General features: G+C 37.9%; 1 protein-coding gene across 2 annotated transcripts; it reads right to left on the reverse strand.

Annotated features, from left to right (window-relative positions):
* On the reverse strand, window positions 1-25,340 carry LOC143253833 (spondin-2-like). 2 transcript variants are annotated; one of them, XR_013029859.1, is made up of 4 exons: window positions 23,340-25,340; window positions 4,063-4,274; window positions 1,935-3,213; window positions 1-1,640 (listed from the first exon to the last, which is right to left on the reverse strand). XR_013029859.1 is itself a non-coding variant. In XM_076508255.1 (4 exons), exons 1-4 carry the CDS (start codon window positions 23,596-23,598, stop codon window positions 1,450-1,452), a joined length of 1,242 nt encoding a protein of 413 aa, XP_076364370.1. In that variant the 5' UTR covers window positions 23,599-25,340; the 3' UTR covers window positions 1-1,449. The 2 variants fall into 2 exon arrangements, 1 of the variants encoding a protein (XP_076364370.1); XM_076508255.1 differs by having other exon boundaries at window positions 2,634-3,213.
* Window positions 25,341-27,333: the final 1,993 nt, after the last annotated feature.

The raw sequence follows: 27,333 nt of genomic DNA on the forward strand, positions 1-27,333 counted from the left end.
CAATTTTCATTATTTTATTATACAGAAATATAAAAATTCGATACAAAAACATTTGTTAAAATCAATTGGTCTAAAGAAATCTGTGTGAATTTCTGAAATTTGATTTTTTTCTTAAAAAGCATTAGAAGAGAAATAAATGTAAGAACAACAAAGAAACATTTTTAAATATTATTTAATAAAAATACATCTTCACAAAGTCCCCCACTAGTACAGCGGTAAGTCTACGGATTTACCACGCTAAAATTAGGGGTTCGATTCCCCTCGGTAAACTCAGCAGATAGTCCGATGTGGCTTTGCTACAAGGAAACTCAAATATCTGCACAAAATAAGTGTAAGCTTATATACATATATCCCTACGATGCGTTAAAATGCTAGTGCTATCTGGCGGTTATAACTAACTCTACGTTCGTTTTTATTTATTCCGACGTCTTAGCTCTCATGAATTAACAGTGCTGAAAACAAAAGTTAGACGCAAAACGGAGTTGTCCGTGTTGTAGTTTAACATAATCATTATATAAATTCAAAAACTATAAATCGAATTGTAAAATTATAATTTTTTTTACATTTCTGGCAACATTCTACATGCATTATTTTTTTACATTACACTAAATATAGCGTCCCCCTGTGGCCACATAGAACTATATCATGACGTATGATTTTGGTTGCCATAACTGCACATTCTCTGCCGTTTTTCTCAATTATCAGCCGAGCTAAATAAAATATCAAAATTTCACTCGTGTTTTCTAACGTCGCACTCTCTAGTGATAATATAATAGAAAACAATAACGTTTTATTACGGGTGATTAATCATAAAGCGCTCGAGTTCTGGGTCTCTTTTCAAAATTCCTTAATTATAGATTAAATACTCAAATTAACGTTCACCCCGCTAGTACAGCGGTAAGTCTACGAATTTACAACCCTAAAATCAGCGGTTCGATTCCCTGCGATGGGCTCAGCAGATAGTCCGATGTGGCTTTGCTCTAAAAAACCACACAAGCAGACACTCAAACTAATAGTTGATACCTTTTTGTTTCTCCATAAATTTGGAATTCTGGAATTTAGGTCACCAAATAGTTATAAATGATCCGTGTCTTAGTCTGTAGACGAAACTTTCGTGGTTAGTATTTTGTGTCGTGTTGATTAATTAACGTCAATTAATTTTCTTATCTTTATTTATACACCTTTCTTCCTTCATTTACCCCCGTTGACCTTTAGGTCAAAAGTTTACAAAGTATAGGCCTCGATTAACAAGTTACAATATGATAAGTTAAGACACAAGAAATGGCATTCTGTATTAGGTTTCATTTACAGATTCCTGAAATGCAGTAAATTTTAAAATCTTCTTTTACCGACGATTTGAGATAGCTTCTGACATCTTCTATTTCGAAGGCTAACTAATCACAGTTGATAAGAAGTTTGATTACCTCAAACTGTCTTCATCTGGTTCCTTTACCAAAAGAAATAACGTTTGTTTTTCTGACACGTTCTTCCACGACACCACCATGACTCTTCTAACCGTGGACAAGGTAAGTCTCCATGTCTCACCACCTTCCTCATGCGAACGATCCTTCCAAAGCCACAACTATTGCTACAGGATGACCAGTCTGACCAGTTGCTGACGTGACACTGGCGAAGCTGGGCTAGAAACCAAAGCTGTATTTATTTCAACGATAAGATGTTTGAACAAAATAATATTTACCAAAAATTTCGAATTATTTACCTATTTCTTTGTTAATCTACTAAGATACATAACAGAACAATTAAATTCTGCAAATAAGAAGATATGATAGAAAGACCTGCGATGTCACCAACCTTTATGGGGCACCTAAAGTTTCTTGTTTCAAATTAAAGTCTGAAATAAAAGTCGCTTAGGGATTCGGTAAAACGTCGACCGTACTTTCGCATTTATATTTTCACCACTTCTTTGTACTTACGTTGGTTTGGTGGTTAGTGCACTCAACTCGCAATTTGAGAGTCAGGGGTTCGATTCCCTATCACCAAACATACTCCGACTTTCAGCAGTGCAGACGTTATAAGGTGAAGGTCAGCCCCACTATTCGTTGGTAACCCAAAAGGTTGGCGGTGGTTGGGTTTGACTAACTACCTTCCTCTTATTTTCCACTTCTAAATAAGAAACGGCTAGCGCAGGTAGTCCTCGTGTAGCTTTTCGCGAAATGTAAAAACAAACCAAACAAGTTTCATAATTAACTCTTCTGTTATTAATTAACATTAATTTATATTATTATTCTATGTTATGCACTTTTCTCCCTTCATCTATGCCCTTTATGAGGGTGGAGAGCTGTAAGAGTATGCCTCAGTTTTGGTGAGAATTAGTGAATCTTGAAAAAAACACTAATCTAGAAAAACCAAGTTTGCTATAGAAATCTAACTGATCACCAGAAATAATCTACTTAGAAGAAAGACTAATTCACTGATAATTTATTTGACAGTTAAGATAGAAATTAATAAATAGATTGTATTTTGTTTTGTTTTAAATAGTTACTCCGAATGGTTTGAAGTTGGGTTTTAAACTTGTTTAAAAATACAGCTCTAGCGTCATATCTACACGAACTATCACCATTAGTGGTTCTCATGCCACGTTTCAAACAGAGAACACACATTTTCATACTTACACTGAGCTCTTGAACGAGACTCGAGTCTCCTTTTTTCTTTTAATAGTTTGATCAGTTTTCTGGTTCGAAGCCTTCTAGATTTTTCCACGTCTTCCTTTGGGTCATTATTTCTAATGATTTTGATTCTTAAACCCTCAAAAGTACCTTTGTAGTTAACTGTATTGGTATCCACTTCTTTCAGGAAAACAGATTTTTCTGTTCCTCTCTTTATACCTTTTGACCCTTTGTCTTTTTTGTCGTTAACAACATTTTCTTTACCCGGAGAAAATGCTTCGCTCAATTCATAGGTTTTGGTTTTGGTAAACTGGAATACGGCTATTCTAGGCAGCTTTTCAAGAAGAGGATAGTAGAAAGAATTGGCTGGATGGTTGTGATGACGAGCTGTGATCCGCGAGATTTTAGTCCTAGGATATGTCTCCCATCTTGGAGCAGTGAATGTAAAGCCATTGTCAGTGCCGGCGTCTAATGGGTCCACGTCTAATGTAATTTCATCTAACCATTTGCCGTTTACACACATATCCAAACTGCTCACGCCAATGAACCAATCAGGACTCGGTATGATTCGACAAGCCAGGGAAACCTTAGATAAGCAATAATATTCGGTGTGTAATTATACAACTGATAACAAATATGGATTAAGTTGTTCTATTTGAAAGGAAAAAAAAAGGCGTTGTCTACAAAAAAGTTACTTAAGTTATTCCCGACTTAGATCTTCCCTAAAACAGTAATCAAAAAGTAGCTCTTAAAAAGTTTGTAAACGTAAGAAAATAATTTAACACTTTATTGATAGCATAACACCTAACGTCAACTTTAATCACTTCTCTAACCAGTCACAACTCACTTGGAATTTCGCTACACGAAACAAACAACTAAACGAAATTTTCCCCTTCTTGTTAAACGAGGGGGACTATCCCCCTTAGTTCGACTCCCACCACCACCACCACCTACCATCAAGATGAGGAATTTAGTCGTGATAATACAGAATAATATGATATGACAACCACATAATATTTGCCAATATCCATTACCAACGAGGGTCTTTCACTCAATACCATGACTAGTCATGCCGATAGGGATACGTAAGAGACATTAGCAATTGTGTGAAATAAATAAAATTAGTGCATCTTAATTACTATCAACTTTATTTTGGTAATTTACAAATCAAAGCGATTGCAAGAATGGGTAACACAAAGTCAGTAGTTTATTTTTTAACTTCAATTTCTTTTTATAATAATAATTATTTTCAATTAAATTCGTTATCATTCAATAGAACTGGCGGAGCAGCGAGCTAGTTTTCTTGTTAAGTTCGAGACTTTTTCTCATAATTCGTTAAATAATACGAGCTTCTTAGGATGTGACTTTCCAGCTATGACTAAAGTCACAGATACTAACGCAATCGGTCATAAATAATACAATAATTTTGTCTCACCAACGAATGATTACTATCAGCAAAGAACTCGGCTTGGGTACGACCAACACCGCCATCTATTGGCGGAGCTGAGAACACGTCGTAAATTCCGCCTGCGCCTTGGAAAGACTGTTCCAAGATGCCCGACCTTCCGTTATTTACAAAGGTTTTCAAGCTTTCGGATGCCACATCACCAAGTCTCCAAAAGCTATAGCTACTATTATGAGAATTACCTACACGAAGAGAAAAAAACAGCATTAAAACAAGCGCCTTTCTTCAAATAAAAATATATTGACAAGAACAGTAACATGATTTATACACAGATTAAAACAGAAAATAGAAAAAATAACAATAATAACATAACACACACACGTGCGTGAGATCAATATTGTCTATTTGTATCAATGTTATTTTTGTTTGTTGTTGAGCAAAAAGCTACTCAATGGACTATCTGTGCAGATGTTCACTGCAGATATCGAAATCTTATTTTTACGCTATAATTCTAAGACTCATCGCTAAACCACCGGAGTTGTTTTTTTAATATGAGCCCAAGTTCTATTTTCAATTATCACACTTTAATTATAATACTGTCTTTTTCGTTTTTCATAATTTCTAGATTCAGTTACAAGTTATTTCTTAACTTTTCTTTTTTTACTATTCTGTAAGTTTGGTTTTAGATACGTAAAGAAAACAAGTTGACCAGTAGAAATCAGGCCCTGATGCTATATGTCTATCATCAGTAACAATAACTTTTTTATCTATGGTCAGTAAGAGTAACCTATTTGTCTATGGTCTGTAAGACTAAGCTCTTTGTCCATGGTCAATAACAGTAATCTATTTGTCCATGGTCAGTAACAGTAAAGTAACAGTAACCTATTTTTCCATGGTCATTAACAATAACCTATTTGTCCATGATCAGTAAGACTAACCTATTTGTCCATGGTCAGTAAGATAACCTATTTGTCCATAGTCAGAAAAACTAACCTATTTGTCTATGGTCAGTAACACTAACCTATTTATCTATGGTCAGTAAGACTAACATATTTGTCTATGGTCAGTAACAGTAACCTATTTGTCTTTGCTCAGTAACAGTAAGGTGTACATTTCCACTATGATATCGCTATAAGACGAGACATAAATTATCAGTTTTTCATATGAAACATCTGTCCTCCGATAGCTAGTTATTAAGCCTGAAGGATTATAACACTAAACAACACTCCTCCGGTAGCTAGTTATTAAACCTGAAGGATTATAACACTAAACAACACTCTTCCGGTAGCTAGGTATTAAACCTGAAGGATTATAACACTAAACAACACTCCTCCGATAGCTAGTTATTAAACCTGAAGGATTATAACACTAAACAACACTCCTCCGGTAGCTAGGAATTAAACCTGAAGGATTATAACACTAAACAACACTCCTCCGGTAGCTAGGTATTAAACCTGAAGGATTATAACACTAAACAACACTCCTCCGGTAGCTAGTTATTAAACCTGAAGGATTATAACACTAAACAACACTCCTCCGGTAGCTAGGTATTAAACCTCAAGGATTATAACACTAAACAACACTTCTCCGGTAGCGAGTTATTAAACCTGAAGGATTATAACACTAAACAACACTCCTCCGGTAGCTAGTTATTAAACCTGAAAAATTACAACACTCCTCCGGTAACTAGTTATTAAACCTGAAGGATTATAACACTAAACAACACTCCTTCGGTAGCTAGGTATTAAACCTAAAAGAATACAACACTCCTCCGGTAGCTAGTTATTAAACCTGAAAAATTACAACACTCCTCCGGTAGCTAGTTATTAAATCTGAAGGATTATAACACTAAACAACACTCCTCCGGTAGCTAGGTATTAAACATGAAAAATTATAACACTAAACAACACTTCTCCGGTAGCGAGTTATTAAACCTGAAGGATTATAACACTAAACAACACACCTCCGGTAGCTAGGTATTAAACCTGAAGGATTACAACACTCCTCCGGTAGCTAGTTATTAAACCTGAAAAATTACAACACTCCTCCGGTAGCTAGTTATTAAACCTGAAGGATTATAACACTAAACAACACTCCTCCGGTAGCTAGGTATTAAACCTGAAGGATTACAACACTAAACAACACTCCTCTGGTAGCTAGTTATTAAACTTGAAGAATTACAACACTCCTCCGGTAGCGAATTATTGTGCGTTTTGGAATTTCGCACAAAGCTACTCCAGGGCTATCTGTGCTAGCCGTCCCTAATTAAGCAGTGTAAGACTAGAGGGAAAGCAGCTACTCATCACCACCCATCGCCAACTCTTGAACTACTCTTTTACCAACGAAAAGTGGGATTGACTGTCACATTATAAGGCCCCCACGGCTGGGAGGGCGAACATATTTGGCGCGATTCGGGCGCGAACCCGCGACCCTCAGATTACGAAGCGCACGCCTTAACGCGCTAGGACATGCCAGGCCCTAGCGAGTTATTAAACCTGAAGGATTATAACACTAAACAACACTCCTCCGGTAGCTAGTTATAAAACCTGAAGGATTATAACACTAAACAACACTCTTCCGGTAGCTAGGTATTAAACCTGAAGGATTAGAACACTCCTTCGGTAGCTAGTTATTAAACCTGAAAAATTATAACACTAAACAACACTCCTCCGGTAGCTAGGTATTAAACCTGAAGGATTACAACACTAAACAACACTCCTCCGGTAGCTAGTTATTAAACCTGAAGGATTATAACACTAAACAACACTCCTCCGGTATCTAGTTATTAAACCTGAAGGATTACAACACTAAACAACACTCCTCCGGTAGCTAGTTATTAAACCTGAAGGATTACAACACTCCTCCGGTAGCTAGTTATTAAACCTGAAGGATTATAACACTAAACAACACTCCTCCGGTAGCTAGGTCTTAAACCTGAAGGATTACAACACTAAACAACAATCCTCTGGTAGCTAGGTATTAAACATAAAGGATTATAACACTAAACAACACTCCTCCGGTAGCTAGTTATTAAACCTGAAGGGTTACAACACTCCTCCGGTAGCTAGGTATTAAATCTGAAAAATTACAACACTCCTCCGGTAGCTAGTTATTAAACCTGAAAGATTATAACACTAAACAACACTCCTCCGGTAGCTAGGTATTAAACCTGAAGGATTACAACACTAAACAACACTCCTCCGGTAGCTAGGTATTAAACCTAAAGGATTATAACACTAAACAACACTCCTCCGGTAGCTAGTTATTAAACCTGAAGGATTAGAACACTCCTCCGGTAGCTAGTTCTTAAACCTGAAAAATTACAACACTCCTCCGGTAACTAGTTATCAAACCTGATGGATTATAACACTAAACAACACTCCTTCGGTAGCTAGGTATTAAACCTAAAAGATTACAACACTCCTCCGGTAGCTAGTTATTAAACCTGAAAAATTACAACACTCCTCCGGTAGCTAGTTATTAAATCTGAAGGATTATAACACTAAACAACACTCCTCCGGTAGCTAGGTATTAAACATGAAAAATTATAACACTAAACAACACTTCTCCGGTAGCGAGTTATTAAACCTGAAAAATTATAACACTAAACAACACACCTCCGGTAGCTAGGTATTAAACCTGAAGGATTACAACACTCCTCCGGTAGCTAGTTATTAAACCTGAAAAATTACAACACTCCTCCGGTAGCTAGTTATTAAACCTGAAGGATTATAACACTAAACAACACTCCTCCGGTAGCTAGGTATTAAACCTGAAGGATTACAACACTAAACAACACTCCTCTGGTAGCTAGATATTAAACTTGAAGAATTACAACACTCCTCCGGTAGCGAATTATTGTGTGTTTTGGAATTTCGCACAAAGCTACTCCAGGGCTATCAGTGCTAGCCGTCCCTAATTAAGCAGTGTAAGACTAGAGGGAAAGCAGCTACTCATCACCACCCATCGCCAACTCTTGAACTACTCTTTTACCAACGAAAAGTGGGATTGACTGTCACATTATAAGGCCCCCACGGCTGGGAGGGCGAGCATATTTGGCGCGATTCGTGCGCGAACCCGCGACCCGCAGATTACGAAGCGCACGCCTTAACGCGCTAGGACATGCCAGGCCCTAGCGAGTTATTAAACCTGAAGGATTATAACACTAAACAACACTCCTCCGGTAGCTAGGTATTAAACCTGAAGGATTACAACACTAAACAACACTCCTCCGGTATCTAGTTATTAAACCTGAAGAATTACAACACTAAACAACACTCCTCCGGTAGCTAGTTATTAAACCTGAAGGATTATAACACTAAACAACACTCCTCCGGTAGCTAGGTATTAAACCTGAAGGATTACAACACTCCTCCGGAGCTAGTTATTAAATATGAAGGATTATAACACTAAACAACACACCTCCGGTAGCTAGGTATTAAACCTAAAAGATTACAACACTCCTCCGGTAGCTAGTTATTAAATCTGAAGGATTATAACACTAAACAACACTCCTCCGGTAGCCAGGTATTAAACATGAAAAATTATAACACTAAACAACACTTCTCCGGTAGCGAGTTATTAAACCTGAAGGATTATAACACTAAACAACACACCTCCGGTAGCTAGGTATTAAACCTGAAGGATTACAACACTCCTCCGGTAGCTAGTTATTAAACCTGAAAAATTACAACACTCCTCCGGTAGCTAGTTATTAAACCTGAAGGATTATAACACTAAACAACACTCCTCCGGTAGCTAGGTATTAAACCTGAAGGATTACAACACTAAACAACACTCCTCTGGTAGCTAGTTATTAAACTTGAAGAATTACAACACTCCTCCGGTAGCGAATGATTGTGTGTTTTGGAATTTCGCACAAAGCTACTCCAGGGCTATCTGTGCTAGCCGTCCCTAATTAAGCAGTGTAAGACTAGAGGGAAAGCAGCTACTCATCACCACCCATCGCCAACTCTTGAACTACTCTTTTACCAACGAAAAGTGGGATTGACTGTCACATTATAAGGCCCCCACGGCTGGGAGGACGAGCATATTTGGCGCGATTCGGGCGCGAACCCGCGACCCTCAGATTACGAAGCGCACGCCTTAACACGCTAGGACATGCCAGGCCCTAGCGAGTTATTAAACCTGAAGGATTATAACACTAAACAACACTCTTCCGGTAGCTAGGTATTAAACCTGAAAGATTAGAACACTCCTCCGGTAGCTAGTTATTAAACCTGAAGGATTATAACACTAAACAACACTCCTCCGGTAGCTAGGTATTAAACCTGAAGGATTACAACACTAAACAACACTCCTTCGGTAGCTAGTTATTAAACCTGAAGGATTATAACACTAAACAACACTCCTCCGGTATCTAGTTATTAAACCTGAAGGATTACAACACTAAACAACTCCTCCGGTAGCTAGTTATTAAACCTGAAGGATTACAACACTCCTCCGGTAGCTAGTTATTAAACCTGAAGGATTATAACACTAAACAACACTCCTCTGGTAGCTAGGTATTAAACCTGAAGGATTACAACACTAAACAACACTCCTCCGGTAGCTAGTTATTAAACCTGAAGAATTACAACACTCCTCCGGTAGCTAGTTATTAAACCTGAAGGATTATAACACTAAACAACACTCCTCCGGTAGCTAGGTATTAAACCTGAAGGATTACAACACTAAACAACAATCCTCTGGTAGCTAGGTATTAAACATAAAGGCTTATAACACTAAACAACACTCCTCCGGTAGCTAGTTATTAAACCTGAAGGGTTACAACACTCCTCCGGTAGCTAGGTATTAAATCTGAAAAATTACAACACTCCTCCGGTAGCTAGTTATTAAACCTGAAAGATTATAACACTAAACAACACTCCTCCGGTAGCTAGGTATTAAACCTGAAGGATTACAACACTAAACAACAATCCTTCGGTAGCTAGGTATTAAACCTAAAAGAATACAACACTCCTCCGGTAGCTAGTTATTAAACCTGAAAAATTACAACACTCCTCCGGTAGCTAGGTATAAAAAAAAAGAATAATTATAACACTAAACAACACTTCTCCGGTAGCGAGTTATTAAACCTGAAGGATTATAACACTAAACAACACACCTCCGGTAGCTAGGTATTAAACCTGAAGGATTACAACACTCCTCCGGTAGCTAGTTATTAAACCTGAAAAATTACAACACTCCTCCGGTAGCTAGTTATTAAACCTGAAGGATTATAACACTAAACAACACTCCTCCGGTAGCTAGGTATTAAACCTGAAGGATTACAACACTAAACAACACTCCTCTGGTAGCTAGTTATTAAACTTGAAGAATTACAACACTCCTCCGGTAGCGAATTATTGTGTGTTTTGGAATTTCGCACAAAGCTACTCCAGGGCTATCTGTGCTAGCCGTCCCTAATTAAGCAGTGTAAGACTAGAGGGAAAGCAGCTACTCATCACCACCCATCGCCAACTCTTGAACTACTCTTTTACCAACGAAAAGTGGGATTGACTGTCACATTATAAGGCCCCCACGGCTGGGAGGGCGAACATATTTGGCGCGATTCGGGCGCGAACCCGCGACCCTCAGATTACGAAGCGCACGCCTTAACGCGCTAGGACATGCCAGGCCCTAGCGAGTTATTAAACCTGAAGGATTATAACACTAAACAACAATCCTCCGGTAGCTAGTTATAAAACCTGAAGGATTATAACACTCCTCCGGTAGCTAGTTATTAAACCTGAAGGATTATAACACTAAACAACACTCCTCCGGTAGCTAGGTATTAAACCTGAAGGATTACAACACTAAACAACACTCCTCCGGTAGCTAGTTATTAAACCTGAAGGATTATAACACTAAACAACACTCCTCCGGTATCTAGTTATTAAACCTGAAGGATTACAACACTAAACAACACTCCTCCGGTAGCTAGTTATTAAACCTGAAGGATTACAACACTCCTCCGGTAGCTAGTTATTAAACCTGAAGGATTATAACACTAAACAACACTCCTCCGATAGCTAGGTATTAAACCTGAAGGATTACAACACTAAACAACAATCCTCTGGTAGCTAGGTATTAAACATAAAGGATTATAACACTAAACAACACTCCTCCGGTAGCTAGTTATTAAACCTGAAGGGTTACAACACTCCTCCGGTAGCTAGGTATTAAATCTGAAAATTACAACACTCCTCCGGTAGCTAGTTATTAAACCTGAAAGATTATAACACTAAACAACACTCCTCCGGTAGCTAGGTATTAAACCTGAAGGATTACAACACTAAACAACACTCCTCCGGTAGCTAGGTATTAAACCTAAAGGATTATAACACTAAACAACACTCCTCCGGTAGCTAGTTATTAAACCTGAAGGATTAGAACACTCCTCCGGTAGCTAGTTCTTAAACCTGAAAAATTACAACACTCCTCCGGTAACTAGTTATCAAACCTGATGGATTATAACACTAAACAACACTCCTTCGGTAGCTAGGTATTAAACCTAAAAGATTACAACACTCCTCCGGTAGCTAGTTATTAAACCTGAAAAATTACAACACTCCTCCGGTAGCTAGTTATTAAATCTGAAGGATTATAACACTAAACAACACTCCTCCGGTAGCTAGGTATTAAACATGAAAAATTATAACACTAAACAACACTTCTCCGGTAGCGAGTTATTAAACCTGAAAAATTATAACACTAAACAACACACCTCCGGTAGCTAGGTATTAAACCTGAAGGATTACAACACTCCTCCGGTAGCTAGTTATTAAACCTGAAAATTACAACACTCCTCCGGTAGCTAGTTATTAAACCTGAAGGATTATAACACTAAACAACACTCCTCCGGTAGCTAGGTATTAAACCTGAAGGATTACAACACTAAACAACACTCCTCTGGTAGCTAGATATTAAACTTGAAGAATTACAACACTCCTCCGGTAGCGAATTATTGTGTGTTTTGGAATTTCGCACAAAGCTACTCCAGGGCTATCAGTGCTAGCCGTCCCTAATTAAGCAGTGTAAGACTAGAGGGAAAGCAGCTACTCATCACCACCCATCGCCAACTCTTGAACTACTCTTTTACCAACGAAAAGTGGGATTGACTGTCACATTATAAGGCCCCCACGGCTGGGAGGGCGAGCATATTTGGCGCGATTCGTGCGCGAACCCGCGACCCGCAGATTACGAAGCGCACGCCTTAACGCGCTAGGACATGCCAGGCCCTAGCGAGTTATTAAACCTGAAGGATTATAACACTAAACAACACTCCTCCGGTAGCTAGTTATAAAACCTGAAGGATTATAACACTAAACAACACTCTTCCGGTAGCTAGGTATTAAACCTGAAGGATTAGAACACTCCTCCGGTAGCTAGTTATTAAACCTGAAGGATTATAACACTAAACAACACTCCTCCGGTAGCTAGGTATTAAACCTGAAGGATTACAACACTAAACAACACTCCTCCGGTAGCTAGTTATTAAACCTGAAGGATTATAACACTAAACAACACTCCTCCGGTATCTAGTTATTAAACCTGAAGAATTACAACACTAAACAACACTCCTCCGGTAGCTAGTTATTAAACCTGAAGGATTATAACACTAAACAACACTCCTCCGGTAGCTAGTTATTAAACCTGAAGGATTACAACACTCCTCCGGTAGCTAGTTCCTAAACCTGAAAAATTACAACACTCCTCCGGTAACTAGTTATCAAACCTGAAGGATTATAACACTAAACAACACTCCTTCGGTAGCTAGGTATTAAACCTAAAAGATTACAACACTCCTCCGGTAGCTAGTTATTAAATCTGAAGGATTATAACACTAAACAACACTCCTCCGGTAGCCAGGTATTAAACATGAAAAATTATAACACTAAACAACACTTCTCCGGTAGCGAGTTATTAAACCTGAAGGATTATAACACTAAACAACACACCTCCGGTAGCTAGGTATTAAACCTGAAGGATTACAACACTCCTCCGGTAGCTAGTTATTAAACCTGAAAAATTACAACACTCCTCCGGTAGCTAGTTATTAAACCTGAAGGATTATAACACTAAACAACACTCCTCCGGTAGCTAGGTATTAAACCTGAAGGATTACAACACTAAACAACACTCCTCTGGTAGCTAGTTATTAAACTTGAAGAATTACAACACTCCTCCGGTAGCGAATGATTGTGTGTTTTGGAATTTCGCACAAAGCTACTCCAGGGCTATCTCTGCTAGCCGTCCCTAATTAAGCAGTGTAAGACTAGAGGGAAAGCAGCTACTCATCACCACCCATCGCCAACTCTTGAACTACTCTTTTACCAACGAAAAGTGGGATTGACTGTCACATTATAAGGCCCCCACGGCTGGGAGGACGAGCATATTTGGCGCGATTCGGGCGCGAACCCGCGACCCTCAGATTACGAAGCGCACGCCTTAACACGCTAGGACATGCCAGGCCCTAGCGAGTTATTAAACCTGAAGGATTATAACACTAAACAACACTCTTCCGGTAGCTAGGTATTAAACCTGAAAGATTAGAACACTCCTCCGGTAGCTAGTTATTAAACCTGAAGGATTATAACACTAAACAACACTCCTCCGGTAGCTAGGTATTAAACCTGAAGGATTACAACACTAAACAACACTCCTTCGGTAGCTAGTTATTAAACCTGAAGGATTATAACACTAAACAACACTCCTCCGGTATCTAGTTATTAAACCTGAAGGATTACAACACTAAACAACACTCCTCCGGTAGCTAGTTATTAAACCTGAAGGATTACAACACTCCTCCGGTAGCTAGTTATTAAACCTGAAGGATTATAACACTAAACAACACTCCTCCGGTAGCTAGGTATTAAACCTGAAGGATTACAACACTAAACAACACTCCTCCGGTAGCTAGTTATTAAACCTGAAGGATTACAACACTCCTCCGGTAGCTAGTTATTAAACCTGAAGGATTATAACACTAAACAACACTCCTCCGGTAGCTAGGTATTAAACCTGAAGGATTACAACACTAAACAACAATCCTCTGGTAGCTAGGTATTAAACATAAAGGCTTATAACACTAAACAACACTCCTCCGGTAGCTAGTTATTAAACCTGAAGGGTTACAACACTCCTCCGATAGCTAGGTATTAAATCTGAAAAATTACAACACTCCTCCGGTAGCTAGTTATTAAACCTGAAAGATTATAACACTAAACAACACTCCTCCGGTAGCTAGGTATTAAACCTGAAGGATTACAACACTAAACAACAATCCTCCGGTAGCTAGGTATTAAACCTAAAGGATTATAACACTAAACAACACTCCTCCGGTAGCTAGTTATTAAACCTGAAGGGTTACAACACTCCTCCGGTAGCTAGGTATTAAATCTGAAAAATTACAACACTCCTCCGGTAGCTAGTTATTAAACCTGAAAAATTACAACACTCCTCCGGTAGCTAGTTATTAAATCTGAAGGATTATAACACTAAACAACACTCCTCCGGTAGCTAGGTATTAAACCTGAGGGATTATAACACTAAACAACACACCTCCGGTAGCTAGTTATTAAACCTGAAGGATTACAACACTCCTCCGGTAGCTAGTTATTAAACATGAAAAATTACAACACTCCTCCGGTAGCTAGTTATTAAACCTGAAGGATTATAACACTAAACAACACTCCTCCGGTAGCTAGGTATTAAACCTGAAGGATTACAACACTAAACAACACTCCTCCAGTAGTTAGGTATTAAATCTGAAGGATTATAACACTAAACAACACTCCTCCGGTAGCGAGTTATTAAACCTGAAGGATTATAACACTAAACAACACACCTCCGGTAGCTAGGTATTAAACCTGAAGGATTACAACACTCCTCCGGTAGCTAGTTATTAAACCTGAAAATTACAACACTCCTCCGTAGTTAGTTATTAAATCTGAAGGATTATAACACTAAACAACACTCCTCCGGTAGCTAGGTATTAAACCTGAAGGATTATAACATTAAACAACACTTCTCCGGTAGCGAGTTATTAAACCTGAAGGATTATAACACTAAACAACACACCTCCGGTAGCTAGGTATTAAACCTGAAGGATTACAACACTCCTCCGGTAACTAGTTATTAAACCTGAAAAATTACAACACTCCTCCGGTAGCTAGTTATTAAACCTGAAAAATTACAACACTCCTCCCGTAGCTAGGTATTAATCCTGAAGGATTACAACACCAAACAACACTCCTCCGGTAGCTAGGTATTAAACCTAAAGGATTACAACACTCCTCCGGTAGCTAGTTATTAAACCTGAAAAATTACAACACTCCTCCGGTAGCTAGTTATTAAACCTGAAAATTACAACACTCCTCCCGTAGCTAGTTATTAAATCTGAAGGATAATAACACTAAACAACACTTCTCCGGTAGCGAGTTATTAAACCTGAAGGATTATAACACTAAACAACACACCTCCGGTAGCTAGGTATTAAACCTGAAGGATTACAACACTCCTCCGGTAGCTAGTTATTAAACATGAAAAATTACAACACTCCTCCGGTAGCTAGTTATTAAACCTGAAGGATTATAACACTAAACAACACTCCTCCGGTAGCTAGGTATTAAACCTGAAGGATTACAACACTAAACAACACTCCTCCGGTAGCTATTTATTAAACCTGAAGGATTATAACACTAAACAACACTCCTCCGGTATCTAGTTATTAAACCTGAAGGATTACAACACTAAACAACACTCCTCCGGTAGCTAGTTATTAAACCTGAAGGATTACAACACTAAACAACACTCCTCCGGTAGCTAGTTATTAAACCTGAAGGATTATAACACTAAACAACACTCCTCCGGTAGCTAGGTATTAAACCTGAAGGATTACAACACTAAACAACAATCCTCCGGTGCTAGGTATTAAACCTAAAGGATTATAACACTAAACAACAATTCTCCGGTAGCGAGTTATTAAACCTCAAGAATTATAACACTAAACAACACACCTCCGGTAGCTAGGTATTAAACCTGAAGGATTACAACACTCCTCCGGTAGCTAGTTATTAAACATGAAAAATTACAACACTCCTCCGGTAGCTAGTTATTAAACCTGAAGGATTATAACACTAAACAACACTCCTCCGGTAGCTAGGTATTAAACCTGAAGGATTACAACACTAAACAACACTCCTCTGGTAGCTAGTTATTAAACTTGAAGAATTACAACACTCCTCCGGTAGCGAATTATTATGTGTTTTGGAATTTCGCACAAAGCTACTCCAGGGCTATCTGTGCTAGCCGTCCCTAATTTAGCAGTGTAAGACTAGAGGGAAGGCAGCTACTCATCACCACCCATCGCCAACTCTTGGGCTACTCTTTTACTAACGAAAAGTGGGATTGACTGTCACATTATAAGGCCCCCACGGCTGGGAGGGCGAGCATATTTGGCGCGATTCCGGCGCGAACCCGCGACCCTCAGATTACGAAGCGCACGCCTTAACGCGCTAGGACATGCCAGGCCCTAGCGATTTATTAAACCTGAAGGATTATAACACTAAACAACACTCCTCCGGTAGCTAGTTATAAAACCTGAAGGATTATAACACTAAACAACACTCCTCCGGTAGCTAGTTATTAAACCTGAAGGATTACAACACTCCTCCGGTAGCTAGTTATTAAACCTGAAGGATTATAACACTAAACAACACTCCTCCGGTAGCTAGGTATTAAACCTGAAGGATTACAACACTAAACAACAATCCTCCGGTAGCTAGGTATTAAACCTAAAGGATTATAACACTAAACAACACTCCTCCGGTAGCTAATTATTAAACCTGAAGGGTTACAACACTCCTCCGGTAGCTAGGTATTAAATCTGAAAATTACAACACTCCTCGGTAGCTAGTTATTAAACCTGAAGGATTACAACACTAAACAACACTCCTCCGGTAGCTAGTTATTAAACCTGAAGGGTTACAACACTCCTCCGGTAGCTAGGTATTAAATCTGAAAATTACAACACTCCTCCGGTAGCTAGTTATTAAACCTGAAGGATTACAACACTAAACAACACTCCTCCGGTAGCTAGTTATTAAACCTGAAGGATTACAACACTAAACAACACTCCTCCGGTAGCTAGTTATTAAATCTGAAGGATTATAACACTAAACAACACTCCTCCGGTAGTTAGGTATTAAATCTCAAGGATTATAACACTAAACAACACTCCTCCGGTAGCAAGTTACTAAACCTGAAGGATTATAACACTAAACAACACACCTCCGGTAGCTAGGTATTAAACCTGAAGGATTACAACACTCCTCCGGTAGCTAGTTATTAAACCTGAAAAATTACAACACTCCTCCGGTAGCTAGTTATTAAATCTGAAGGATTATAACACTAAACAACACTCCTCCGGTAGCTAGGTATTAAACCTGAAGGATTATAACATTAAACAACACTTCTCCGGTAGCGAGTTATTAAACCTGAAGGATTATAACACTAAACAACACACCTCCAGTAGCTAGGTATTAAACCTGAAGGATTACAACACTCCTCCGGTAGCTAGTTATTAAACCTGAAAAATTACAACACTCCTCCGGTAGCTAGGTATTAATCCTGAAGGATTACAACACTAAACAACACTCCTCCGGTAGCTAGGTATTAAACCTGAAGGATTACAACACTAAACAACAATCCTCTGGTAGCTAGGTATTAAACATAAAGGATTATAACACTAAACAACACTCCTCCGGTAGCTAGTTATTAAACCTGAAGGGTTACAACACTCCTCCGGTAGCTAGGTATTAAATCTGAAAAATTACAACACTCCTCCGGTAGCTAGTTATTAAACCTGAAAAATTACAACACTCCTCCGGTAGCTAGTTATTAAATCTGAAGGATTATAACACTAAACAACACTCCTCCGGTAGCTAGGTATTAAACCTGAAGGATTATAACACTAAACAACACACCTCCGGTAGCTAGTTATTAAACCTGAGGGATTACAACACTCCTCCGGTAGCTAGTTATTAAACATGAAAATTACAACACTCCTCCGGTAGCTAGTTATTAAACCTGAAGGATTATAACACTAAACAACACTCCTCCGGTAGCTAGGTATTAAACCTGAAGGATTACAACACTAAACAACACTCCTCCGGTAGTTAGGTATTAAATCTGAAGGATTATAACACTAAACAACACTCCTCCGGTAGCGAGTTATTAAACCTGAAGGATTATAACACTAAACAACACACCTCCGGTAGCTAGGTATTAAACCTGAAGGATTACAACACTCCTCCGGTAGCTAGTTATTAAACCTGAAAAATTACAACACTCCTCGGTAGTTAGTTATTAAATCTGAAGGATTATAACACTAAACAACACTCCTCCGGTAGCTAGGTATTAAACCTGAAGGATTATAACATTAAACAACACTTCTCCGGTAGCGAGTTATTAAACCTGAAGGATTATAACACTAAACAACACACCTCCGGTAGCTAGGTATTAAACCTGAAGGATTACAACACTCCGGTAGCTAGTTATTAAACCTGAAAATTACAACACTCCTCCGGTAGCTAGTTATTAAACCTGAAAATTACAACACTCCTCCGTAGCTAGGTATTAATCCTGAAGGATTACAACACTAAACAACACTCCTCCGGTAGCTAGGTATTAAACCTAAAGGATTACAACACTCCTCCGGTAGCTAGTTATTAAACCTGAAAAATTACAACACTCCTCCGGTAGCTAGTTATTAAACCTGAAAAATTACAACACTCCTCCCGTAGCTAGTTATTAAATCTGAAGGATAATAACACTAAACAACACTTCTCCGGTAGCGAGTTATTAAACCTGAAGGATTATAACACTAAACAACACACCTCGGTAGCTAGGTATTAAACCTGAAGGATTACAACACTCCTCCGGTAGCTAGTTATTAAACATGAAAAATTACAACACTCCTCCGGTAGCTAGTTATTAAACCTGAAGGATTATAACACTAAACAACACTCCTCCGGTAGCTAGGTATTAAACCTGAAGGATTACAACACTAAACAACACTCCTCCGGTAGCTATTTATTAAACCTGAAGGATTATAACACTAAACAACACTCCTCCGGTATCTAGTTATTAAACCTGAAGGATTACAACACTAAACAACACTCCTCCGGTAGCTAGTTATTAAACCTGAAGGATTACAACACTAAACAACACTCCTCCGGTAGCTAGTTATTAAACCTGAAGGATTATAACACTAAACAACACTCCTCCGGTAGCTAGGTATTAAACCTGAAGGATTACAACACTAAACAACAATCCTCCGGTGCTAGGTATTAAACCTAAAGGATTATAACACTAAACAACACTTCTCCGGTAGCTAGTTATTAAACCTGAAGGGTTACAACACTCCTCCGGAGCTAGTTATTAAATATGAAGGATTATAACACTAAACAACACACCTCCGGTAGCTAGTTATTAAACCTGAAGGGTTACAACACTCCTCCGGTAGCTAGTTATTAAATCTGAAGGATTATAACACTAAACAACACTCCTCCGGTAGCGAGTTATTAAAACTGAAGGATTATAACACTAAACAACACACCTCCGGTAGCTAGGTATTAAACCTGAAGGATTACAACACTCCTCCGGTAGCTAGTTATTAAACCTGAAAAATTACAACACTCCTCCGGTAGTTAGTTATTAAATCTGAAGGATTATAACACTAAACAACACTCCTCCGGTAGCTAGGTATTAAACCTGAAGGATTATAACATTAAACAACACTTCTCCGGTAGCGAGTTATTAAACCTGAAGGATTATAACACTAAACAACACACCTCCGGTAGCTAGGTATTAAACCTGAAGGATTACAACACTCCTCCGGTAGCTAGTTATTAAACCTGAAAAATTACAACACTCCTCTGGTAGCTAGTTATTAAACCTGAAAAATTACAACACTCCTCCCGTAGCTAGGTATTAATCCTGAAGGATTACAACACTAAACAACACTCCTCCGGTAGCTAGGTATTAAACCTAAAGGATTACAACACTCCTCCGGTAGCTAGTTATTAAACCTGAAAAATTACAACACTCCTCCGGTAGCTAGTTATTAAACCTGAAAAATTACAACACTCCTCCCGTAGCTAGTTATTAAATCTGAAGGATAATAACACTAAACAACACTTCTCCGGTAGCGAGTTATTAAACCTGAAGGATTATAACACTAAACAACACACCTCCGGTAGCTAGGTATTAAACCTGAAGGATTACAACACTCCTCCGGTAGCTAGTTATTAAACATGAAAAATTACAACACTCCTCCGGTAGCTAGTTATTAAACCTGAAGGATTACAACACTAAACAACACTCCTCCGGTAGCTAGTTATTAAACCTGAAGGATTATAACACTAAACAACACTCCTCCGGTAGCTAGGTATTAAACCTGAAGGATTACAACACTAAACAACAATCCTCCGGTGCTAGGTATTAAACCTAAAGGATTATAACACTAAACAACACTTCTCCGGTAGCTAGTTATTAAACCTGAAGGGTTACAACACTCCTCCGGAGCTAGTTATTAAATATGAAGGATTATAACACTAAACAACACACCTCCGGTAGCTAGGTATTAAACCTGAAGGATTACAACACTCCTCCGGTAGCTAGTTATTAAACCTGAAGGATTATAACACTAAACAACACACCTCCGGTAGCTAGGTATTAAACCTGAAGGATTACAACACTCCTCCGGTAGCTAGTTATTAAACCTGAAAAATTACAACACTCCTCCGGTAGCTAGTTATTAAATCTGAAGGATTATAACACTAAACAACACTCCTCCGGTAGCTAGGTATTAAACATGAAGGATTATAACACTAAACAACACTTCTCCGGTAGCGAGTTATTAAACCTCAAGAATTATAACACTAAACAACACACCTCCGGTAGCTAGGTATTAAACCTGAAGGATTACAACACTCCTCCGGTAGCTAGTTATTAAACATGAAAAATTACAACACTCCTCCGGTAGCTAGTTATTAAACCTGAAGGATTATAACACTAAACAACACTCCTCCGGTAGCTAGGTATTAAACCTGAAGGATTACAACACTAAACAACACTCCTCTGGTAGCTAGTTATTAAACTTGAAGAATTACAACACTCCTCCGGTAGCGAATTATTATGTGTTTTGGAATTTCGCACAAAGCTACTCCAGGGCTATCTGTGCTAGCCGTCCCTAATTTAGCAGTGTAAGACTAGAGGGAAGGCAGCTACTCATCACCACCCATCGCCATCTCTTGGGCTACTCTTTTACTAACGAAAAGTGGGATTGACTGTCACATTATAAGGCCCCCACGGCTGGGAGGGCGAGCATATTTGGCGCGATTCCGGCGCGAACCCGCGACCCTCAGATTACGAAGCGCACGCCTTAACGCGCTAGGACATGCCAGGCCCTAGCGATTTATTAAACCTGAAGGATTATAACACTAAACAACACTCCTCCGGTAGCTAGTTATAAAACCTGAAGGATTATAACACTAAACAACACTCCTCCGGTAGCTAGTTATTAAACCTGAAGGATTACAACACTCCTCCGGTAGCTAGTTATTAAACCTGAAGGATTATAACACTAAACAACACTCCTCCGGTAGCTAGGTATTAAACCTGAAGGATTACAACACTAAACAACAATCCTCCGGTAGCTAGGTATTAAACCTAAAGGATTATAACACTAAACAACACTCCTCCGGTAGCTAGTTATTAAACCTGAAGGGTTACAACACTCCTCCGGTAGCTAGGTATTAAATCTGAAAAATTACAACACTCCTCCGGTAGCTAGTTATTAAACCTGAAGGATTACAACACTAAACAACACTCCTCCGGTAGCTAGTTATTAAACCTGAAGGGTTACAACACTCCTCCGGTAGCTAGGTATTAAATCTGAAAAATTACAACACTCCTCCGGTAGCTAGTTATTAAACCTGAAGGATTACAACACTAAACAACACTCCTCCGGTAGCTAGTTATTAAACCTGAAGGATTACAACACTAAACAACACTCCTCCGGTAGCTAGTTATTAAATCTGAAGGATTATAACACTAAACAACACTCCTCCGGTAGTTAGGTATTAAATCTGAAGGATTATAACACTAAACAACACTCCTCCGGTAGCTAGGTATTAAACCTGAAGGATTACAACACTAAACAACAATCCTCTGGTAGCTAGGTATTAAACATAAAGGATTATAACACTAAACAACACTCCTCCGGTAGCTAGTTATTAAACCTGAAGGGTTACAACACTCCTCCGGTAGCTAGGTATTAAATCTGAAAAATTACAACACTCCTCCGGTAGCTAGATATTAAACCTGAAAAATTACAACACTCCTCCGGTAGCTAGTTATTAAATCTGAAGGATTATAACACTAAACAACACTCCTCCGGTAGCTAGGTATTAAACCTGAAGGATTATAACACTAAACAACACACCTCCGGTAGCTAGTTATTAAACCTGAGGGATTACAACACTCCTCCGGTAGCTAGTTATTAAACATGAAAAATTACAACACTCCTCCGGTAGCTAGTTATTAAACCTGAAGGATTATAACACTAAACAACACTCCTCCGGTAGCTAGGTATTAAACCTGAAGGATTACAACACTAAACAACACTCCTCCGGTAGTTAGGTATTAAATCTGAAGGATTATAACACTAAACAACACTCCTCCGGTAGCTAGTTATTAAACCTGAAGGATTATAACACTAAACAACACACCTCCGGTAGCTAGGTATTAAACCTGAAGGATTACAACACTCCTCCGGTAGCTAGTTATTAAACCTGAAAAATTACAACACTCCTCCGGTAGTTAGTTATTAAATCTGAAGGATTATAACACTAAACAACACTCCTCCGGTAGCTAGGTATTAAACCTGAAGGATTATAACACTAAACAACACTCCTCCGGTAGCTAGGTATTAAACCTGAAGGATTATAACACTAAACAACACTCCTCCGATAGCTAGTTATTAAACCTGAAGGATTACAACACTCCTCCGGTAGCTAGTTATTAAACCTGAAGGATTACAACACTAAACAACTGGTTTCGACATTCGTGGTGGAAACGGTACTGATAGCTCATTGTGTAACTTTTTGCTTAACTACAAACAATCAATCAAACAAGGGAAACGAACCATAAACATCGGATTAACAGTCTGGGTGCAGTAAATGAACAGAACGAGACATACAAAACTCTAAAAGAAAAAAAGAAAGATAAAAACTTACCTTGAATGTTTGACCACTGGGCGTGGGGTCTCCATTGAGGATATTGTTTTGGAAATTTTTCTTCTGACCATTCAGTGACGAGAGACACCCTATAGATAGACAATGTGTTTGGGGGACAACTGCTAGACGCTTTAGCCAAAACAGAATCTATCAGTAAAGTCCACCACACTAACCTGTAGGCACTCTTCTTTAAGATTCTGCCTTCTTGACTTGCAACAAGACACTCTCGATGTGCTTTTGTTAATTTGAACATTCGCATTTTCCACGGTTCTTATTATTTCTGGTAACATGCGTGAATGAGATAAGCGCTTGCTTTATAGGCTTAGCTAAAAAAATTACGTCACTCCAAAACGATTGGCTCTTTCACAAAAGGGGCGGAGAAATAGTAATATCTTCTACATACATTTCCATTGTGCGTGTTTAGGAACAAATTGACCCATTAATCAGAGAAGTTCAGAACAGTTCTACTAACCTAATTTTGAAGAGCAACAATAGTTTCTTATCCCATAATTCCAGAACATTCAAAATTGGGTCTCGAATAACAGATCAGATTCGTCTAGCTCATCAACACTTCGTTTAAATAGTACAGCGACGTAAACATGACATCTTAACCTTTCACTTCCATAGGGCAGGTTTTTCTGTTTCTTTTGTTTTAGAAGAAACCTGACAACCTGAAACTCACAAGCAGCGAAGGAAAAACGGAAGTGAATCTTAGAATTTCTTAGGTTAACATGCCTTATGTTGTAACTACAACTTTTCTGGTTTTTAACTTGAAGCCTTGTTTGTTTGGAACTAAGCACATCACGGGTATCGAAATTCAGTTTTTAGCGATGTGAATTTTGCAGACATACCGTTGTGCCACGGGGAGATTAGGCTTCACTCTCAAATTTTCAGTTCTCTCAAGCTTGAGAGCTTATAACAATAAAACGTGGAGTTCGATTCCTGTGGTAAGAATCGCAGAGTTAGTCTATTGTATAACAAAAACAATCAAACAACTGAGTTACTTTAGTCACTGTGTTTCTGATTGTGGCTGTGATCTGTTTATAAAATAGAATTAAACGAATTTAAAACTCAAATTTGAAGCTTTTTTTTCCTTACAAACTCAATTTACGTCCCTCCTCTGTATGTAAGTTCGGGGGCTTATAACAATAAAATCCGGGTTTCGAAATTCACAGTGAGCACAGCAGAAATATCCTATTGTATACCTTTTGTACTTCATAACAAACAAATCAAATGCTTTCCCTCGGGATGACTAAGAAGTAATAATGAGAGCTTATAGCGCTGAAAACAGAGTTTCGATATTCATGATAGGCACAGCACATATAGCTCACTGTGCAGCTTTGCACTTAAGAAACGTTATACAATTCACTTCTTGTAAAAATCTTATGTCCCTTAAAACACCAAAAAGTATTTCTGAATTTATGAAGCCCATAGTAAACTTTATCTAATATTAAACAAGAACCATTTGATTCATGTGATGCAGAAGTTGTGAGATAGCTGTTTCTTTTGTTTTTTGAGGGGGCTACGATTTTATTTATCGGTCAATTTATTATTCCTAAAATTGTTTAGTTTTCAGATAAATTTTTAGTTACATTAAAATGCTTACTCACCTTCTAGCTTATCACGTTTATTTGGAATAAATAATAATAATAATAAATATGTATCTATTATGAAGCTGAAACCAGTTTCCCTAACGGTGACGAATAGATCTTATTAATGCAACAAAAGGTCATGTAAATATATAATAACATGAGATGTACTCTCGTCATCGAACGCAATGAATAACTGAAATTTGAACTTCAAAGGCCATGAATACAAATATTTGTTATAAAAAAAGTGTATTACAATATTTAAAAAATAATATTGTTGTAAACACAACTTTATAAAACGGAAATTTCAGTTAGGTTTATAAACATTTTAATCTTTATTTTTACATCCGTTATTTTTGACACAAAAATCAAAAGTTTGTTGATGTATAAGCAATTAAAAAGAAGTGTTAAAAACCGCGACAGCCGATGTTTCCTGAAAGGACGCACAAATTCTAAACTCCAAAACGGATCTAGATTCTTTTTCTACTGACTCATTCTCTCTAATGATGGAAGTTGACTTTCTGTGTCTTGTCACAGGATGAGCTAAAAAACCTTTTCGTCACGTGGACTTGTAATCACCATAGCTACACATTATAAACAGTGCCACTGTTAATAACAGAAAATAATAATAAATTTAAAATCCTAACGAAGCAGTGTCGTCTCATTTGTTTTTCTTATAAGGCTAAAATTTGGAGTTCGATCCCTGAGGGTAACAAAAAGCAGTTACCAATTATGCAAATTCGTGCTTAAACACAAATAATCATTCTTCTCTGTCTATCCATTCCTTCGATTGTTAATTTTAGAAATTAAAAAAAATATGCTGATTCTCTCTACAACTTTTTAAGCATTCTGCTACAAATGTTAAAATTTTATTCAAATTTCAATATAATAATAAAACACTTAATATTAAAAATAGAAATTACGGGTATAAAAATATAATATACAATCTCAAAAATAAGAAAAGTAGAACCACAAGTTTACTCGAGTGTGGAATATAAATAGATATATTATTATTAAACAATAGTAATTAATATTTCTTACAAGCAATGATAGCCTACTGAACACGTTTTTGAATTTTAATATATATTCTTCATCTCATATGTTTTTATTTCATGTATTTCTTACGATGGTTGCAGGTAATTATCTGTTTGGACTTTCGTTATTTACGAAACTAAAGTAACAGTAACCACACACACATACAAATATGGACCTTTCAATATGTACTCCTTTTCTGAAATAAAGTAGGCCTACTAACCTGAAACAGTAATTAAAAAGTTTGATCATAATTCAAGGTCAAAAGTTAAAGAATCCACTTTACTCACGCCTTCTATGAGTTTATTTTACCGAATTATGAGGTTGTTTCTGCTTCAGATTAGACTAGAAAAAAGAGATAAGGAAACGCAGAAGATAGGCCTATTTAACTATGAATGTACAGTTTATTTTTTAACCTAATTTCAGCTCATTTATCATAGCACATATGTCTAAGTCGTTTACAGCTGGGCCCGGCATGGCCTTGCGCGTTAAGGCGTGCGCTTCGTAATCTGAGGGTCGCGGGTTCGCGCCCGAGTCGCCCAAACATGCTCGCCCTCCCTCCCAGCCGTGGGGGCGTTATAATGTGACGGTCAATCCCACTATTCGTTGGTAAAAGAGTAGCCCAAGAGTTGGCGGTGGGTGGTGATGACTAGCTGCCTTCCCTCTAGTCTTACCCTGCTAAATTAGGGACGGCTAGCACAGATAGCCCTCAAGTAACTTTGTGCGAAACTCCAAAACAAACAAACGTTTACAGCTAACGTTTTATTTTATGGTGTCTACTGTTGATAACTTTCTAAGACACTTATCAACTTAAATACAGACTTGATCCAAACAATTTCCTTTTAAATAAACAACAACAAACAAACAAACAAGAGGTAACTATTAACCTAACCGTATACCTTAAAATATTATGGTTCTAATCGTTAAAACCCTATAGTTTTGCATATAAAAACGTCCCAGATTTACTTACAAAATATCGCAGTTTTAAATGCAAAAATATACTTGTTTTACTTATTAAAATATTACAGATTTATTTGATGAAATACATCACCTTTCACTATTACAATATTTCAGAGTTAATTCTTAAATTGTTCCAGTTTTAGTTGTTAAAAAATTACAGTCCTGATTGTTAAAATATTTCATTTCCAGTACTTAAAAATATCTTGGGTTTACTAGTTAAGTTTTCACAGTTTTATTTATCATAAAATAGAACAAAAAGCTTTAATTTTTGTAGAGCAGTGTATAAATAACATCATGTCCCTCATCATCTAACGACGTCAAATCATCTTCACTGCCGTTTTCAGGAACCACTCTTTTGTCCTTTCAAATCTAGACGTTAAACTTTCATCCAGTTTTATATAGTTCCCACTATA

The sequence above is a fragment of the Tachypleus tridentatus genome, chromosome 6 (genome assembly GCF_004210375.1).
Source record: "Tachypleus tridentatus isolate NWPU-2018 chromosome 6, ASM421037v1, whole genome shotgun sequence".
Taxonomy (NCBI): Eukaryota; Metazoa; Arthropoda; class Merostomata; order Xiphosura; family Limulidae; genus Tachypleus; species Tachypleus tridentatus.

Excerpts from the sequence above, each read along its gene's own strand:
- LOC143253833 (XM_076508255.1), bottom strand. The coding sequence starts at position 23,598 with ATGCGAATGTTCAAATTAACAAAAGCACATCGAGAGTGTCTTGTTGCA. Across the intron at positions 4,275-23,339 it reads CCAGTGGTCAAACATTCAAG|GTAATTCTCATAATAGTAGC; the intron begins GTAAGTTTTTAT and ends CTCTTCGTGTAG. Across the intron at positions 1,641-2,633 it reads GTCTCGTTCAAGAGCTCAGT|CCCAGCTTCGCCAGTGTCAC; the intron begins GTAAGTATGAAA and ends TTTGGTTTCTAG.